At 39.5% G+C, this 20,424-nt stretch overlaps 3 protein-coding genes across 7 annotated transcripts in view; 1 reads left to right on the forward strand and 2 right to left on the reverse strand.

Moving 5' to 3' along the window:
• Window positions 1–908: 908 nt before the first annotated feature.
• Window positions 909–2,997, reverse strand: LOC121864965 (frizzled-1-like). The gene has a single exon (XM_042364191.1). It carries the CDS (start codon window positions 2,889–2,891, stop codon window positions 1,476–1,478), a length of 1,416 nt encoding a protein of 471 aa, XP_042220125.1. The 5' UTR covers window positions 2,892–2,997; the 3' UTR covers window positions 909–1,475.
• A 3,905-nt stretch (window positions 2,998–6,902) lies between these two features.
• On the forward strand, window positions 6,903–9,847 carry LOC121864967. The gene has a single exon (XM_042364197.1). The coding sequence runs from the start codon at window positions 7,014–7,016 to the stop codon at window positions 9,378–9,380; it is 2,367 nt and encodes a 788-aa protein (XP_042220131.1). The 5' UTR covers window positions 6,903–7,013; the 3' UTR covers window positions 9,381–9,847.
• A 1,225-nt stretch (window positions 9,848–11,072) lies between these two features.
• The window catches only part of LOC121864966 (receptor-type guanylate cyclase Gyc76C-like), a 74,545-nt gene continuing 65,193 nt past the window's right edge, over window positions 11,073–20,424 (reverse strand). For all 5 annotated transcript variants that reach the window (XM_042364193.1, XM_042364195.1, XM_042364192.1 and 2 more), the window contains 8 exons: window positions 19,650–19,805; window positions 18,161–18,359; window positions 17,647–17,790; window positions 16,902–17,025; window positions 16,382–16,558; window positions 15,761–15,918; window positions 15,272–15,553; window positions 11,073–13,881 (listed from right to left, as the gene is read on the reverse strand). In XM_042364193.1, coding sequence (XP_042220127.1) covers window positions 13,278–13,881; window positions 15,272–15,553; window positions 15,761–15,918; window positions 16,382–16,558; window positions 16,902–17,025; window positions 17,647–17,790; window positions 18,161–18,359; window positions 19,650–19,805 — 1,844 coding nt within the window. In that variant the 3' untranslated portion in view covers window positions 11,073–13,277. The remainder of the gene's footprint in view (window positions 13,882–15,271; window positions 15,554–15,760; window positions 15,919–16,381; window positions 16,559–16,901; window positions 17,026–17,646; window positions 17,791–18,160; window positions 18,360–19,649; window positions 19,806–20,424) is intronic.

The following is a 20,424-nucleotide window of genomic DNA, read 5'->3' on the forward strand; positions in this document are numbered from 1 at the left end:
CAAGTGACCCAGACTCACTCTCCTCCATCTCCTGCCTCTCAAACACCCCCTCCATCTTCCTCCTACCAAGCCCACTCCAACCTCTCTTAGGCTAATACCACTCCATCTTTCCCTCTCTACCTTCCCCTGTAGGGTCTACTCCATCCTTCCCCGTTAGTCTCTCTCCTTCACCGGACCAACCCCTCTCTAACTATCCCTGTCGGGCTCCACTCCATCCTTTAGACATTAGATGGCATTAAAGGAAACGCGATAACTCCTAAGAATAACCTTCGGTATTGAACTTAGGTGGATTCCCACCCATGTTGGAATTAGGAATCATGATCGTGTAGAACTTGAATTGAATTGAAACAGTTTATTTAGCAAGAAAAACACAGATACAGAGTGGATAATAATAACAATATTAACATGGCTGAGCCAGTTGAGAACCTGAGCTCTCCTGTAGGCACCTGATATACACTGTACAATTATCCCAAGGAAGTATTATGTAACATTTAGAAACATCTAGAATAGTACACATAGAATGGTGGTAATAAGAACATCTCAGAATGTTACTACGATTATCACTTCAATATTTATTTAAGTATTTTTTTTAGATAGACTGGCCAATGAGGCATGTAACAAAGAAACTGTAGACCGGGACCTTGACCTGTCCAATACTGTACTTTAAAACATACAGTACAAGTCAAAATCATGAACTCTGATCTAGAAGAACTGAAAAATGCACAGAGACCTGGTAGTTGTAGCATTAGTAAATACTGGGTGCTACTATAGCGTGCGGTCTACGGGATATTTAAGTTAGGTTATACTAAAGATGTCTTTGTAGACCGCACGCTATAGTAGCACCCAAACACAGATCCTTCACCTGCAAGAACCCCCCTGCCCTCCCCTTCGTCCCCTCACCTAACCTACATCTTTTACTTAGTTCTCTCCTCCTCCCTGCCTAACCCTACTCCGTTTTTCTCCTTCCTACCAAAACCCAATACAATCTTTCTGTACCTTCTCAATCACCCTACCTGAACCAAAAGGATTGTATACGGCAGCCATCACAATAAAAATACTGTAGGGTCTGTAGGGTAATCAGCATTAAATCTGTAATTGTACAAACATGTTCTAGCTAAATTATCTGTTACACTATATTCATAAAGGTAAATGGTAAATTTTGGCCTCAGATACAGCAAATATCACTGACGTTTTACTTGAAGGTGTAACAGTAGATGGCGTTCTGTTGTGAAAGATTTCAATCAATTCTGTGCTTAACTCAAAAACAATAATGCAGATAATGGTACTTCAATAGCGTGTATCAAGTGGTAAGCTAGTGATGTTTACTGTGCAACATAATCAATAAGAAAAAGATAAACTACGGAATGTAAATGGTGTTTATTTGTACGTTAAAAATCTTTAATTTCAAAGATCCAAAGGAAGTTATTTCCAAGTATGCATATATCTATCTAGTTGGCTAAATGGGGTGAAATAGCTTACTGAACATAAAAAAAATGGAGCTTACTGATCAATCGCAACGGGGAAGGGACGTGAGTATACATTAGCTTTGTTTGAATGTGGGACAGTGTGGATAGCTTGGCGATTACCCTGGGATATGTTGACACAACTATGGGCGGGTTGGCCTTACCTTCAACATTCTCGGTGGCCAAAATGACGATAGTCTTGATGGCAGGGAAGGCCCAGGCCGCAAGGTGGAACCAAGCAGAGTTGTTCTCGATGGCTTCGTGGCTCCACTTGAGTCCTGCCGCCAAGAACCAGGTGAGCGTGAGCACCACCCACCAGATGGAGGCTGCCATGGAGAAGAAGTAGAGTGTCATGAAGACGATAGTGCACCACTGACGTTCCACACCCTGGGTGATGGTTCGCACCATCTGGTCCCTCAGCTCCGGCAGGTGCTTAGGAGGGTCCCAGGGGTCGTCGCAGGCCACACGGTCCCCCTGCACCAGCCCCACGACGTAGGTGGCCGCGATGAACCAGTAACACATGCTGATGAAGATGATGGGTCGCTCAGGGTAGCGGAAGCGACGCACATCGGCCAGGAAGGAGGCGACAGTGAAGGTAGTGGATACCAAGCACACGGCGGCCCACCACCCCACCCAGTGACGTGAGAACTGGAGGTCCTCCTCGTTGAAGAACATGCCGCTACAGGGCGAGCCGCAGTTCTCCACCTCCACCCCGCCCACCCGCAGCTTATACTTCTTTTTCTTGGGCACTCTGAAGTGATGAGGACACTGGAAGTCCTTTCCGGCATACTGAGGGCCGAGTGGAGGAGGCAGGTCTGGACCTGATACAGGGAAAGAGGAAGCTGGCGGGGAGGTGCTGTTCTCCCCTACACACAGCTCCTCGTGAGGACCTGCCGGAAACTTGTTACAATCTAGGGATTCTGGCCACTGAAACCCGAATTTGTTCATGAGGTCCTCGCAGCCGTCCTTGGCGGAGAGACAGAGATGGCGGCAGGGAGGCAACGGTCTGTCCAGGATAGTGCACACAGGCACGTACACGCTACAAAGAAAGAAGTGCAGGTCCTGCGAGCACTGCACCTTCACCAGCGGGAAGAACTGATGCACTTCCATGCCCGCCTCCTCCTGCGTGTGATGGTTGAGAAGGTTAGGCATGATGGTGGTGTTGTATTGTATGTCCTTACACAGCCTGATAGTGATGGGTTCACAGCGGTTGTGTCTCGGCAGCATGTCATGGTCAGAGATGTGTTCAACTCGCCCCGAGCCCAACCTCGTCCCCGCTCCTCGCCCAGCACCGCCTCCACCTCCTGCAGTCATCTGGGCCGCACACAGCGTGGCCCCGAGCAGCAGCAGCAGCAGCAGCAGCCTGGAGGAGGGTGCAGCTGTAAGCCGCTGAGACGCTAGCCTCCTCACAGTGACCGACACCGCCATGCTGTGAACTCACTCTCCAATATCTCACTCCACGCACACCTTCGATTCCTTCCACTCCAGAACACTGATCTTCCTTCTCTAAATTATTCGAACATATCAACATTATCCAAAGTATAAGGGGACCACACACGCTTCAGCACCAGAGGGCTGCACACCCCTTGCTCCACTAGGTTCGTATGGCAACTGAAGTCCCTGTTGTTATTTTCCCGAGCACAGACCCCGGGGTTGCCATTTTGGAATATAGTATTTCACACTTAACCTTCTATGGGCTCTCCTACGAAGTTTATTCTTATCATAATAGCATAAAAATTCCATTAAATCGTCATATTTAATAAAATCTTAAGAAAATCTGCATATATATATTTCTACGATACTCTATGGAAAAAATACACGATGAGGCACTTTACGCAAGATTCTCCATTCAACACTCTGTCAGCCATTGGGTGGCTATGCCGAAACGATATGCGCTGGACCTGGCGATTGGTTAGTTACCACACGAGGGCCAATAGTTGCTCATAGAAGAAAAATGTTCTTGGCGCTCAAGTTAAATCCCATGAGAGAATGTTCTTCGCCAACTTACAGCCATAATGACCCCAGTAGTTGACAGTACAACAATCAGCGAACCTGTGTCATATTGTACTTACAGAGTTCCATCTCATAATTTTTAATGTTATTGAACTAGTGTATTATTAACTTTGTTACGTGCTTAAAGACCTCCGTCGTAAAGCGCAGAAATAACAATATAGCAGCGTAAGAACATGGTGTATCTACCCTGAATCGGTTTGTTTATCTATCCATCTGGCTATATTTCTGCCGGTCTGTATAGTGTGTTACCACTTACATCTAATACCATTACTGCCTTATTGTCTCATTAGTTCCATTATATCGACTCGTGTAAATAAGAGCAAACAGTAGCAGCTGGTTCAACATGCATGAAAAATAACAATACAGCAATAATATCACAATCACTGTACAATGTAATGTTTGTTATATTCAACCACAAACTTTGTAGTTACTTATACTAATTACTTCCAGGACCCTACTGGAAATAAGCATATGTTGGCTTTATCGATTATCCTTGGTCGAAGAATTGCCTAGTCTTTTTACCATTGTAAACCTACACTGTCTGTGTACATTGTATACTCACACTGTTTATAGACATGCTGAATTATAATGTACCTGCATTGTCTATAGTAGTAGGTAGTAGGCAGCTACCAAACAGGGAGGTACTACCGCCTGGGAAGATATTGGAAGCATAATGTAATGTCTTGGGGTACTGGTGGTAGAGTGGTACCGTTCTTGCCTTCGCAAGCCAGATGTCACGGGTTCGATTCCCGGGCCGGTGGAAGTTGTTTGGACTTACTTCCTAGCCCCCATTAGTCCCTGTTCACCTAGCAGTACAGTAGGTACCTGGTGTAAGGCGAAAGTTGCGAATTCGTATTCAGGGACAAGTTGTTGGAGCTTCCAATAACTTGAGGACATAAACCATTGACTCTTCAGCATGAACTTAGCATGCTTCCCTGTTGGGCGCTGTAAACGCTTCTGCACTTCACCTTACACAGGGATGTAGGGGGTGCCCAATAAATAATACTAAAAAAAAAGTATTGTCTAATGGTAGACCCTGCTGCCCTATGGCATCACGAAAATTGTGACCAAGTCCCAGGTTGCTCATCTGTCTTTCTGCCTCATTTACACACAATTGCAGGGTCTCAATTGTTTCTCTTACTATTGACAACACAACATACATATATCGTTTCACACTTTTGATCTTTTTTTGTATTTCTTTATTATTATTATTATTATTACAGTGGTTATTATTTTTATCATTTTATTATTTTGTATTATAAATTTTATTGACTATGAATCATTATTATTATTATTATTATTATTACATTTTCGCCCCCCAGGCCCCGATGTGGGTCAGTGACCTGTGCCCAGGTGCGCTAATTCCCTTAAAAAAAACTGTACCTGCATTGTCTATATACATGCTGAATCAACAAACTTATTTGATGATTTTAATGAATATATATCAATTTATATATATATATATATATATATATATATATATATATATATATATATATATATATATATACTTAACCCAGAGACAGGGTAGCATGGTGGACTCAGTTGACCTGGGCAACCTATCACTGCTTGCCAGGGTTGGGTCCACCTTATTGTCAGGCCACTATGGTGCCAAAGAATACTACCAGCTGTGTCTGTGTCCTACGCTACACTACAGATTTCCTCAAGAACTCTGGTAAGCTCAATAAAAGAATTTCCATGATTGACGAGATGAATGAAGTCAAACTGTGATGCAGTCACCGTATTACAGAATGTATATAGAATCTTTGGAAAGAAACCAGAGGAGAATGACAAGACTAATCCCGGGCATTAGGAACCTTGAATACAGAGACAGGTTAAAGCATCTTAATTTGCACTCCCTCGAGACGTAGAGTGAGGGGCGATATGATAGAGGTGTATAAATGGAAGTCAGGGTTAAACAAAGGGGACATTACAAAGGTACTCAAACTATACAACCAGGAGCGAACTCGTAACAATGGTTTTAAATTAGACAAATTTAGATTTCGGCGTGAAATAGGTAAACACTGGTTTGAAAACAGAGTAGTGGATGAATGGAACAAGTTACCAAATATCATCACTAACTCGAATACGCTGGATAGCTTCAAACATAGGTTGGATGCTTATATGAGCAATAGGGGTTGGGTATAAACGGGACTGTCCAGTATGGGTCAATAGGCCCGCTGCAGTTTCCTCCATTCTTATGTTCTTATCAATATCCTTACTCGACTCGTCCTCTTTGGCAAGCACCAGGAGTGACCACACGGAGAAGGCAAGCAATACCAAACCTCTATTGATCTATTCGTTCAGATTGTAATCTTCAAGAAGCTTCGGCATCTCAAATCATACTTGCGCAGCAGCCTACAGTGACACATCAACGTCTGACTGGCCTGGCTGGCCCTCCTCCACCTCCACCATAAATATTGACAAAGTGATAAGAGACTTTGATGCCACAGTTCACCACGAATCATCTTTCTAATGAGTGATGGAGACCAATATTTTGAATTATATGTAAAATTAATTATGGATTGTGTAAATATATATTTTTATAGCAACTATTAGCTTATTTTCAAATTATTCCTTGCAATGATTTACAAAATTTAAAGCAAGTTTATGAAGGGGGCAATATTTGAGCTGAGGGAAGGTGAATGTGTTGTATCTGAACTGTTCCTATTACTACGAGGATAACTCTCCAGACTAAACTCAGATATGCTATGATAACTGATACAGTATTAGGTTTTCAACCATAATGAAAAGAGGAAAATATGTGGGTAGATATTTCCTTTGTGGGGTCCCATTGTAAGCAGTGTTTGTGTGTATAAACTTATATTCTTTGTTATGTGTGTATGGATAATAATAATAATAATTAACTCGCATATATTAATGTTATTGTGTTCGTGTATAACTTGAAAAAAGAAGTAACACTACTGGTACTAGTGTCGACCTCTGCCACACTGTAACTATATAACAAGAGGTTAGAGGAGCGTCGTCAAGCGATACATCCTGCAGCTGCGGCGCGGCAACTACACACAAACCAACTAATCCACCCAGTTTTTCTCTAATAAAATTTCACATCCAACTCTCTACTTCGTTGTAAACTCCTCTAGATTGGGTACCGTAGATGTGATAATATGAATACGATTTGCTTTTCGTTTGAAGAGACCAATTTACGTTGATTCGTAAAAAAAGAAAAAAAAATAGTGTTTCCTAGCCTTTAATACTGTATACAGTATTTCTTATTATTTTGCGGGGAAATATCACGAAAACAAAGTATCCATAACACTATGAAATGTATGTGAATTTACCGTTCCGTTTGATGATTTAATGAGCATAGGAAGGGTACAGAAAGAATAATATAAAACACATTCCCGTAATTGGCAACTGCATCAAGAGTAAAGGATACCAACTGGCTGAGGCTCCAGAGCGTGGGAGCCAGTTAGTCCTTGTGAGGATATTACGGATTAGAGTCCTGCGCTGCTCCTGGCGGGGCCCCATTGCACTCTGTCTTTAAAAGCATAGAGAGTACTACAAAGTTTCACAATGCCTAGGAGAGGAGGGCCAACGTTAGGCCGTGCACTCTCCTCATCGCTGTGGTGGGCGTCACTACTTTTGCTAGACATGGGGTGTATAGCGGCACCAGACTGGGATATTTGGAGGGTAATTACACAACCCACTGCCCCAGATGCCTCTCACTGTGAGCCCATCACTATCCCCCTGTGTAAAACTGACCAAATCCCCTACAACACCACCACCACCATGCCACACAGCCTCAGGCGCCACGACACACAAGAGGAGGCCGGTATGGAAGTTCACCAGTTCTTTCCGTTGGTGGAAATCCAATGCTCACCGGATTTGAATTTGTTCTTATGTAGTGTGTACGTTCCCCCATGCCCAGTCACCCCAGGAAACATAGTGCCTCCTTGTAGAAGCCTTTGTCTGTCAGCTAAGGCGGGTTGTGACACGCTTATGTCTATATATGGTTTCCAGTGGCCGCAGTTCCTGAGCTGTGACAAGTTCCCAGATGGTTCAGAAGATATGTGTATTGGAAATGGTTCCTCCACTGCTGAGCCTCAAGACTCACTCTTAACAAGTAATGATACTGATGTGACGGGCAGTAGCACACAAAGTCAGCAAAACCACACTGTCATTCACAACGAGAATAAACAACGTGAAAGAGAAAGCGTCAACCAGACTCAGCAAGATCAGTGCGAGAACATCAGACTGCCGCTGTGTAGTGACCTGCCTTACACGAGCACCCGCCTGCCTAACCTCCTCCACCACCGCACTCAAGAGGAGGCCACCTCAATGATGCACCTGCTGAGGGTGGCGATCATGACCCAGTGTTCTCCAGATCTTCGACTTCTCGTGTGTGCCATCATCGTGCCACCATGTACCCACCAGCAGGAGGAGAGGCTACCGTGCCGCGAGCTGTGTTTCTCCGTTAACTCCGGTTGTGCGGAACTCATGCAAATGTTTGGCATTCAGTGGCCCTCCACACTAGACTGTAACATGCTACCTTCAGGCCACCACGAGAGATGCATTGGGGCAAATATCACCGATTTTTCAGTGGTCACAGAAGCTACAGCTAACCCCGAACAGTTCGTGATTTACGAAGGAGAAAGTATTTCCACCACAGAGTTGCAGCCTGTGCCAAACAAATGTGAAAGGATAACCATACCTACCTGTCAGGACCTTCAATACAACGACACTATCATGCCGAACGCCTTCAACCACAGCTCCCAGGAAGAAGCACAACTGGAATTGGACCAGTTCTTGCCGCTAATAGAGAGCAAGTGTTCAACTAATCTGCAGCTCTTCTTGTGTAGGTTGTTTGTACCAGTGTGCACCCCCATGGAGACATCGCTACTACCTTGTAGAAATCTGTGTCTCTCTGTCGAGGCCGAGTGTGGCTCTGCATTTTATGCACACGGTTCTGCCCAGCCCGTTAAATGTGAGGACCTTGACGATGAGTTGTGCCTGGGGTCTTTCGAGTCCTTGGCTGGTGAACTAGTGCCCTCAACTCCTATGAGTGTCTCTCCAAGGTCGACTACACCTCTTGTGATACACCAACACGTTCCAGAAGGGGGACGCTGTGAATACACCACCTCCAATTTCTGTGTGGATCTATATAACACCACCATCGTACCAAACTTACTTGAACACATATCCCAGGAGGATGCCGCATTGGAAATGCATTCGTTCATGCCCCTAACGCAAATAAAGTGTTCCTCTGACATACTTGCATTCCTCTGCAGTGTCTACATTCCCCCGTGTACATCTTTGGAGCAGCCAGTGCCCCCATGTCGCAGCTTCTGCTATTCTGCCATGGATGGTTGCATTGATGCCTTGAACAGTTTTGGCTTTCAGTGGCCCGAATTTCTGAACTGTGACAGATTCCCAATTGATGATGGGAATGAAGTATGCATCGATGCCAGCTTGTTGCAGCAATCTTTAAACAGTGACCTGGATGCTGTAGATGACTCGACACCATTAACTACAGAACAAAACACAACTCCACCTCCTACTGTCAACACAGGACTCCAAATTTCCTCCAAAAGATGTGAAGACATCACAGCATTCCATTGTCTTGACATACCCTACAACTCCACCTTGATGCCCAACCTACTCAACCACATGACTCAGGATGTGGCCAACATGCAACTATCACGATTTTACCCACTAGTAAAGGCTCAGTGCTCTCCAAACCTGCAGCTGTTCTTGTGTATGGTGTACATCCCTGTTTGCACCATCATCGAGAAGCCTATACCTCCCTGTCGTGATCTCTGTCTATCTGCCAGGATGGGCTGTGAAGGCCTCATGATCAAGTTTGGGTTTCAGTGGCCAGCGGATCTCGCCTGCGACCATTTTCCGGAGGATCCCAGTGTCGAGTTGTGTGTTTCCTACTAGTGAGGAAACTGACCATGAAGGATAATAGTGAGCATGCATCTAAATGGCTCATTTAAAAATTAATTCCTAAAGCTTGGTAAGGTGCCATTGTAGCATGCAGTTTACAAAGAAATCTTTAGTCTAACCTAACGATAAAGTAGAACTGGTAATTTTTCAGTGGGAACATATATAACTGGTTAACTTGTCCTATGATGCAACAATGGCTGTCAAAATAACAACAAAATTAACCCCTAGACGTGACGTGACCAATCGCCCAAGCGGCTAATGAGCCGATGAGTGGTGAAGAGGATAAAACAAACAAATAGATTAATTTTTTTTATCTGCAATCTCAAGGTATGGAGGAAAATAAAATGGTGACTGTGACTCCTAACTGAAGATTTCACTAATTTAATATAATACTAATATACTGTATGTTGATTCTAATTGGCATTTATGTATTGTAATTACTTAAAAATTTCTATACTATGGCACTGGTATTTTTTCTTGTATCTGTAATTGTCCTTTGTACTTGTGTCTATACCTGTACTTGTATCTGTCTCTGCACTTATAAGTCTGAGTACCAGCCTTTTTATTTAATAATACATTCTCAATACCCTGAAGTTACTGCAAATGAAGGCTCTATAAGGCAAGCAGAACAGCTTGTGTTAATTGTAAACTTTTGCTATACTGTATGTCAATGACAGTGCTCTTTGAGTGTCGTGTAAAGATCCAAATGATACAGCTAATGAGTTATTATCTGAGCTGGAGTTGTGGAAATAGAAGGCTAAAAGGGAAAACGAATTCATTGTACAATGTGGGAATGAACCATCTCAACTGTAACTTCAGTGAAACACCTTGGACTAACTCTTGACTCTTGTTTGTCTGCTGAATTAATCGTAGATAATATAATTACAAAAAAAGTACAATAATGCCAAAATAAAATTTCTCTATAGAAATACTAAATGCCTATCAGCTCTGATGCTCGTAGGACCCTTTGCTTGGCGCTCATACAATGTCACTTGGATTATTCCTGCTCATCATGGTAATAATAATAATAAAAGTTGCTGGTCTTTTGTTTCTCAAAAGCACCAGTTCTTCTAAAGAATTCACTAGCACTCAAAACACTATAAAGTCAAAGGCTTGAACATAAAAAAATAAATGTTGCACTACAATAACATCACAAAAAATTACAGTTCAACTTTTATCATTCCTATACCCTTATGTTTTAATACTTCCTAAACCCACCTTACCCTGTTAAGGATCATAAGCTTTCAAAAAACGAAAGGTCTTAAGTTATTTCTTAAAAACCTCCACAGTAGTCAGCTGCTTCATGAATGCAGGCAACCAATTATACAATGTGAGTGACGTACTGTATAGGAAAAAGATTGGGCAGTAAAAGCCCATGTGCCCATGTTGGTGAAGTCTGGTTTTAATAAGCTCACTTTTGGTGCCAACAACATTCTCTGGCAGGGGAGACCTGTTGGAAAAAGATGAGGTACTGTCTTGGTATTTCAGTGACCATTTTCTTGTATATTTTTTTTTTTTTTTAGATACACTGACGACAACCTTAGCTTTACATCCTCTCAATATCAAAACTGATTTTGTGTTGTTTACTGTCTGTGTGTGCTGAATTTATTTTACTACTAAAGTCTTAAGTTCCTAAATACAGTACGAGCATTGAGCAGAACATGTCTAGAAATGTTATACAGCATAAACTTTCATAAATATGTATTTTTAGTTAATGTATATAAATACATTTAAGTACAAGTATGTTTAAATCCATTTACACATGCAGCTTCCCAATACTTTGGCATAAGATCTTCATTTCAATAATAGATTTCATCTGTGGAGTTTCAGGCCTGGAAATTCAAAAAAGGATTCTATAGTCAAAAGGGAGAAGGGGCACAGCACAGTGGCCATGGACCCTTTTTGTTTTTGCAATGATGGCTAAGGCTGCCATGAAATTCCAAGCCTGGAGTTTGTGCCACGAATAATTTATATTCTCCATTTATTTCCAAGCAAATTGAAGTCATGAATTTAATATATTCAGCATAGACTAAAAAAAAAAAAAATAAATAAATATAAACACATGAACATTATTTTAAAGACATGGATTCTACTAGACCCGAGAGTCACATGCTACAGTGTTGCTGAATATGAGAAAAAAGAAGTAATGTATAAAATAAAAAGGCCTAAGATAAAAAACATTCATTATATATGTGGCTCGGCATAATCTTGGTTTACTTAAGTACAAAAATGCATTTTTGCATTAGTGACATTACAGAATAATTGTATTGGTAATTGTGTATAATTAAATGTGTTCAACATGACTATTTTATACAGCACAGGAATGATGTCACAAGTAATGATCAGGACCCAGCACAGTACAACTCTTCCATGAGGGGAGAAATTGCCTTCAGCTAAAGTTATACACTGAATGTTGTATTAAAATTTAGGCCACCATATAACTGTTCACATTGTGAGCTTGTACAAAGACGACACTCCATAAAGACAATTGCGAGGACGTGCAACCTGGCACAAGCTCTCCACAATACATTTTTCAAATAACATTTTAGAAATGAATGATACCACAGACAATATACTTCTAGTCCTTTCAGTAAAGAATGCCCCAGAGTATGGCACGTTCAGAAAGTTGAATACAATGTTCAGATGAACAATACAGAGAAAAGTGGTTTGTAACAAACTCATTGCCCACTCAAACAGTTGCTCCACATCTGCCCAGTATAAAAATTATTAATGTTCACTTTATCTAATATTTAATACAGAACCAGTATTTTTTCTAAGAGTTTTAAATATCTGGAATACAGCTTAGCTTGGTGTGAATGTGTAGCCACTTTACTCAGAACCTTCTCAACAACTCATTGTGTATCACAGTCTGGCAAAAGTGAACTTAGTAAAATCCACATTGTGCTATGATCTGACAGACCAGCCTCACGGCTTCTTTAAGTAAGATAACTAGTTATTCCATAAAATTAATTTTATCATATCTAATGGATAAAAGTTTTTATATTTTGTAATACTAATTTACATAAATTTACAATATTAACAATAAGTCAATTTTTCACATTATGTAAGTGAGTGGCCAAACCATGATGCCTCCACATAACATGTCCAATCTTCACTTCACTTGACAAATATACTTGAGACCACTTGAATATACTTGAGACCACTTGAAAATTTTTCATGTATCGGATGGCTCAGTGATCACCCTCAGGTGTCAATTATCATTACCAAATTGCATCCAATTTGTAAATCACTTTTAACCATCTTAAAATTGACAACCCAAAATGTTTTTACAAAATATCATGTGACTGAGAGCCACTTGTATATTCTTGTTATCTATCACATAACATGTAACAAAACTTCACATATCAACCATTGCTACTTTCATATTATAACATAAATATCACCTCTAAGTAATTTAGCAGCTATGACTGATGATACAAGTAGATCTTTTATTCTGAGCAATTATATTAGGCATTTAATGCACTGTCATTTTTATTTTACAAATGATGAATTCAAATCTAATTAAAACCTGTCATCTGCAATTTTAAAAAACTTTAGTATTAAGAGTTAGCTATACAGTACAGTACAGTATATATGTTTTTCAAATTTTGTAAACAAATATTTATGTATAGTACAGTTTTCTACCCCTTACAGTACTTTTCAACATATTTTCATCAATAGTTTTTTTGGTTAATGATAAAGGTTTTTGCACTTCATGTAACTGATAAGTAATTTACTTTCAGTATCAATATCGATATTCACAAAATGAATTTTATAAATTTTGAAGGTAAGATATTTATCTTTACTGGTGTCTTACACAGCCTCTAGGAATATTACTTAACCATGAGTGAATAAGAACTGTAATCATAAATAATCAGTTCAGAGAGTAAACTAAACATGACTCTCACTCTTCAGTCCATTCAATGAACCTTTATTTGTTGGTATTCGAGCATTAGAATGTGAGAAATGGATAAGTCCATTCAGCCAGCGTATCACGGACGATCGTATGCTTTCAGTTCCCGACACACACGGACTATTGTTTCCAGTATAAATGCCTTGTAATGGCGTGTCTCCTTCACCTTCGTTTAACATGGGGTCCCGTTCACCATGACAGTGGGTGGCAGGAACGTCTTCATTGTCTGCCGCCGAGGGACAGAAGTTGACTCCACGCTGTATATCTTCCAGCGGTATTGTCGGGACTGACGATGAGGGTGATGCAGCTTTGGTGATGTTTTGTAACGCTGGCACTTCTAAACGAACACCAGGATGGTGCAACTCATCAAGACTGACACTCTGATGCACTATATTAGGAGCACTTTCTTGCCTTGGGGGGCAAAGCAGACTGCCTCGTGTAGTGTTATCTACGCTGGAAGTGCGGAGATTGTTGCTAAAACGTCGACGGTAGGAAAAGATGTCTGAACGTGGGGAGTCTCTCGGTTCATCGTGGTGTAACTGTGGCAGCCCACCATTTAGATCTCCTGGGTCTTCTATGCTTCTACATAAAAAAAAAAAAATATATATATATATATATATATATATATATATATATATATATATATATATATATATATATATATATATATATATATATATATATATATATATATATATATATATATATATATATATATATATATATATATATATATATATATATATATATATATATATATATATAGCATTTCATTATACAAGAATAGGTAAAGCAATAAAGTACTATGTTGTTAAAGAAAAGAATCTATTTGTAAATCACTCATTTCTCTATTTATATGATATTTATTTTAAACAATTAACACTCATTAACTTTCTAACAATCTGTAAAAGATAATATTTCAAGTATACAGTACCACAGATCAAAGCACATAATAATACTGTACTAAACCCCAGAATTAATGCCTGACACAAATTACAACAAACTCTACAAATATTTTAGTTACCCACTACTGTACTGTAATAAAATGTGAGAAAAGAAAATTACACTTCAAATGAGGGGGAGACTTAAGCAGGTGTGATATAGATCAAGTGAAGCTGTTGTGTAGAGGTTGAAGTGGGACATAAATCAAGTAAAGCTGTTCTGTAGAGGTTGAAGTGGGACATAAATCAAGTGAAGCTGTTCTGTAGAGGTTGAAGTGTGTTATATGTGACACAAACGTATACTGTAAGTTGGTTGGTGAGACTGTAAGGAAGGAGTCTAGTTAGGAACTTAGCCTTTGGGGAGTAATTACACCCAAACACAGTCACGCTGGTCATGAACTTTGCTAGAGAGGAAGATATGTTTGGTTCAGACACTCGTGAGAAGGCTGTTATCCTACCAAAGGGTGTTGCCCTACCAAACATCACAGGTTTCCCCAGATTCCATTTTCCTCCTGTATTAACACTGGTTAGAACAACCGCCCGAATGGCTACTAAGCTGATAAGTGGTGAAATGATTAAAGAAATTAAATAAAAATAAAAAACACCAAAATTTCAATCTGATAAACTATTTGGGTCACCTAAAGATTCTTTCCACTCCTAGCTTATTTCACCTAAAGGCTAACAACCTAATGTTGACCTGACCTGACCTGACCTAACCTCACCCCCAAATAGTGTTAGGGTGGTTAATCTATAGGTGAAATAACCTGGGGTTTAGAATCTTCATGTAATCCAAATATTCTTATTTTCTTACCTCAAAAGCTTATCACTTAAGTAATCAATTGCCTATAAAACTTGGGAGAAAAAACTGACTGGCATAACATACATATACTGTAGCTATTAGGTAAGAATGAGAGGTCGGGAAATTACTTTTCTAACATTATTTCCAAGGGTTTATAATATCTAATTACCATTTACCTCTTGAACAATGTTTACAGTGCATCACTATATCAACAAGAGAACAATGAGCTCACCTGTGAATGCTTGATGTTCGGCAGCCTAGTGAAGACAATCTAGGGCTGCGGCGTCTTGTCTCTGGCTCAAATTCGTTGAGTTGAAGCAGAGGCGGTGAGACAGACTCGATATATTCTCTACGCTGGATGGCCTTAGGTGTGGCAGAATTGAGCCAGTAGGTCAGGACTTCACCCTTACCCTTCATGTTGACTAGTCCACGCTCCTCCATCACATACCCACCAAGTTTTTCCAGTGCATCATGACATGACTTAGATATATGGATTCTCAGTGGCTCCCCATTACTATTTGTGATAAATAACAAAAATGAATTTTACTGAAAAAGTTTGGACTGTAACTGAAATAACAGTAGTCATATCACACATTATCAAGAGAGGAATCATTGTATACAGTATTGTAGTTTCCAATTCTTAAAGTACATTTAACTCTTATCACTTATTATAACAAATGTGAAGTGAGTGATTTCACATCAATTGTATATCATGACTCACCTCTCCATTCTTGAGGCAGTGTTTACAGTGTCCCCAAACAGACAGTATCTTGGCATGGTGAGGCCCACAACCCCAGCTATTACCGGGCCTGTATGAAGCCCAATACGTAACAGCAGCCTTCTATCAGGACGATGCCGAATGACAAATCTATTTTGAACCTTTAAAATGGAAAAATAAAAAAGAACAACATGATAGAAATTTTTCAAAATGTCATCTGATAATATATAAATATGAGAAACTTTTTAATATTTATGAATAAATCTTGTGAAAGCCTGAACCTGCTTAAATATGCTATCTTCACTTCCCATATACCTCTTCTCTTATTAGCTTCCAACAGTACTTGTCCATGATATTGATAATTGCAGGAAGGAAATAATCATGTCCAAGTAATTCTAGCATGAACTAACAAATACAACTGAGAGTAATCCTTTAGTTGGAGGATACAAAAGCTGACAGAAGAGAACAAAGAGAATTTTCTTTAGCAATCTGAAGAACACAACATTCTTTACCTATCTACCTGGCAGCCACAACAGCTAGAAGTAGTTTTAATGTACTGGGATAGATATTACAGTGGCTTGCTATCATCCAATCACTAGAATAAGACACATAAACATTACTCACTCCGTCCAGCAGTTCGAGGGCCATGGAAGCGATCTCTCCAGCATGTCTTCCCATATTAAGCTTGGGCAGACCAGATACTACCATATATGCATCACCAATGGTCTCCACCTTGTATACCTCATAGCCACGTATGATATTGTCAAACAGGGTGTACAGGTCATTAAGGAACTTTACCACCTGGTAAGTATAAAAGACAGTTAACATGTTTGCATGAAAAAATATGGGAGAAAAAAAGAGAAATGGTGAGTGAATTATCTGGTCATTAACAGGTATGGGTGATACAATATATCCCTGATAAGCAAGATTTCAATGAATCAGATATCCTGATAAAATGGACTCTACCAAGTACTTCTGTACTTACTGGAGAAAATCAGTTACAGTAATTTTAAAATTTTATGGTTTTCATAAAATTACAGTAGTCACATCTACAAAGGTGTTGGTTGTAGTCATACATTTCTATTACATTTACTCTATTTCAAGAACATGAAGTAGTCTACAATAAAAGGTGAAGAGAACTGACCTCATAAGCCGTGCTTTCTGCAGACAAGGAAGTGAACCCCACAATGTCACTGAAGTATATGGTGACAGAGTCAAAACCTTGAGGCTCTACAGCCATGCCCTTTGTTAAACTTGCTGCTACAGACCTGCAACATTAACTCTTATCTAGATTCACATCAATTAATTTATGAGAAATATATTATGAAGAATAATATATATGTGTGTGTGTGTGTGTAAAGTTCTACGAATAAACAATGGCAATCTCCACGGTGGCACAAGTGTAATATAAGTATGGGATTACAACAGTTCTTAATTACACTAATATTAACCCCTAAGCTTTGGTTCATGTCATATAACAGATTCCTATAGTACAGTATTTTGCAGTACTGTACATTATAAATTGTCATGTGGGCCAGGCAAGATTATGTTGCCAAGTGGGCATTTATCTTTCATTTGCTCTTGCATGTGAGCCTCCCAGCATCCCTTCTCTGTAGTGTCTAAGTTTTTGTGATGTATGAACCTAGTTCTTCGACTTAATACAATTCACCATGAGTTTCTTCCCCCAAGCACATATGTAGTAGGGGTCTTGACCATCAACAGATTTGAGATCAATTACTGGAGGCAGTAATAATACTGTAATTGTAAATAATGTGCATGTGTGGGTGGGTGGAGGAGAGTGTATGCCTACTGTAGTCCAGAGCAGGGAGGGGGGGTTAAAAGAACACCAAATTATATCAAGGTTTTGATTTAAAATGATGGTAACTAACGATGGCAACATTCGATGAAGGAGGTCCTCAGTTTTGCGCTGTTCGTCTTTGAGTTGCTGCGTGCGGTTGCCGACGAGTTCCTCGAGGTTTTTGCTGTATTGTTCCATCATCTGCATCATGTGGTCCATCAAGTTACCCTTCCGACTGAAAAGAAGAACCACTAGTTATTCTTAAGATTTGGAATGATGACCCAAATGTTACCCTTAGGATTGAAACTGAATAAAAAATATTGCTAAACACTCACTCTTTACTCTCTCTACATTATTATAACAGACGTGTTGTGATCTATAAATTATCTTTTTTGTTGTTGCTCACCCAAGTTTTACTCAATTCCTCAAAATATGATGTAATTCAGTGTGTTTACTGTCATCCTCTTGTGTCCTGTTTGTGCATCTCTTTACTTTCTGCCTGTTATTATTAGTAAATTGTGCTATTATGGCCAATATACCATTAGTTTTACCCATTTCTTTCACTTTTTATTATTAGTATTATTATTATTAAAAACTTTACAGACCTTTTATCTTTCATGTTCTTGAGTTTCCCCTTAAGCGTACGGAAATTTGGTCTGTCGGCAGGTTTTTCTTCCCAGGCTGCTTGCATAGCCTCGCGTACAGACTCATCGGAACCATAAGGCATGCCCACTATCTTGTTGAGGTCAGGCCGATATGGAGGGCCAGTCACTGTTGAGCCATCCTTCAGTTTCCTGATAATATCTAAAAGGAAAAAAAATATATATATATATATATACAGTATCAGGGAACAAAAACAAGTGGTCAGATAAGTTCAAGTTCCTGATAACCAACTTCAATTTTTTTAAACCTTCAGGAAAAGAGGAAGCAATGCATATATTTTTGTAATTACTGTAGGGGCAAGGTACACTGGTGCATGGTACTATAGATGATGTTACAATTTTAGAAACCACGACCTTGACCTTTGACCCAATTACCACATAAATGATAAGGGTTGTCCTAAAACAACATTTCTTCATTTATCAACTTTAACCCTTTCATTCTTGAAGGGTTAAAACATCATCCTCAAAGGGTTAACGCATCACACTCAAAGGGTTAAGCCATCATACTCGAAGGGTTAAATCCTTATTCACAAAGGGTTAAAATCAAGTTCATTTCCATTCCCTGGTATAGTACCGTACACATAAAAATCCTCCAACAATAAACTCAACAATCTTAAATTATTCCATCTCTGCTCTTACACACAGCAATCGGGATCTGATCATTATATTTTCATCTCAAAATTTCCTTCTCCCATATCTTTGCCAATTCATTCCTTACACATACTGCAGAGAAAACCCCAAACCATTTCTCATGTCTATTTCTGTTTGTCCTTATATCATTCCTATACAGAGTTACAACCACAGATTTATCTTTTTAGTGTCAATCATATAAGCAATCTCTTGCCTCAACTCCACTCATATCACCCACAGACCATAGCATAATATCCCTAACAACTGCACCAGCACAATACAGCTATACAATCTGTCTCACTAATTTGTACTGTGATCCCAATACAACATAAAACTAGTTAGATGTACCAAACACCTCTGGCATTTTACTGTACTTACACTGGGAGGAATCATGAATAAGTGGTTAATACAGTACATGTAATGTTCTAAATTTACACCTAAGCATAAGAGATTTAAATACAGTAATGGTCATCTAGCACTCAAATTTACTGAGGTGTGGGTAAATGTAACAAGTAAATTTATGAGTAGTTTTTAAAAATGTATATATCTGTATAGAAAGATCAATACGAGTATCTGTTTAGTAAAACTGTTATAGCAGTTTGCATTGACTTAGCATGCACAGTATACAGACAATGGAGGTATATGATATACAGAGAATATGATATATACAGACAGTTGCAGGTATACTAACAACATACTTTAATAGAAATCTGTGGAGCTGCAGAAGGACGAAAATAAAACAGGAAAACTGAGACGGATACATCTGGAGATTTAAAACATTTCATGAGCTGTAATTACTGACCTGAAGCCACGTCTGTATCAGGTTCATATGTGTCATACGGCCCTTGGCGGCCAATTATTTCATGAAGTATTATAGCAAAGGAGTAAACATCTCCTTCCTTGGTTCCTGGCACCTCTATGCCAGCACGAAGAAGTTCTGGAGCTCTCCACAGCATGTCTGAGAGATGGGATGAATACATATAAGTAACTGAAAGACATAATACCAAACAAAGCAAAAAAGCATAATAAAAAGTCTTGTCCAATGCAAAATACTTGTGAATTATACTGTAATAAGGGGAGTCTAATACAGGCATTTAATAGATTCTAAATCATTACCATGAGGTGTCTGTGCTACAACAATGTTTTTGTTCCAACAAACCCAATATTACTAATGACTTCCCTGAATAGTACGATAACCTGCACTTGTGGTCCTGGGTACTGTACTGTACTATGAACACTCAGTACAGTATCACCAAACACTTCACCTGTCACTCTTCATGGACACAGGTGAATATAACCAGTGGGAAGAAAGTTGTTCTCCTACAGCCATGTTTCTGTCATCTTTTGTACACCACTGCATGGCCTGTAGCTACTGAAGAGGACTACACCTGAGGCTAAATCTCCAATCACCTATGTCATTTATGATGCCAAGCTGTGCAGGTAATTAACAATATATAATTTTCTTTAAACTACAGAGTGTGACTGCATAACTTCGTTTACAATAAGAATAGGAAATGAAGAATCAGTAAAAAAGTGTTAATTCAGTTGTGGCAGTTAGAAGAGAAATGGACGACTAA

This window comes from Homarus americanus, unplaced genomic scaffold, assembly GCF_018991925.1.
Source record: "Homarus americanus isolate GMGI-L3 unplaced genomic scaffold, GMGI_Hamer_2.0 scaffold2539, whole genome shotgun sequence".
NCBI classification, from domain to species: Eukaryota; Metazoa; Arthropoda; class Malacostraca; order Decapoda; family Nephropidae; genus Homarus; species Homarus americanus.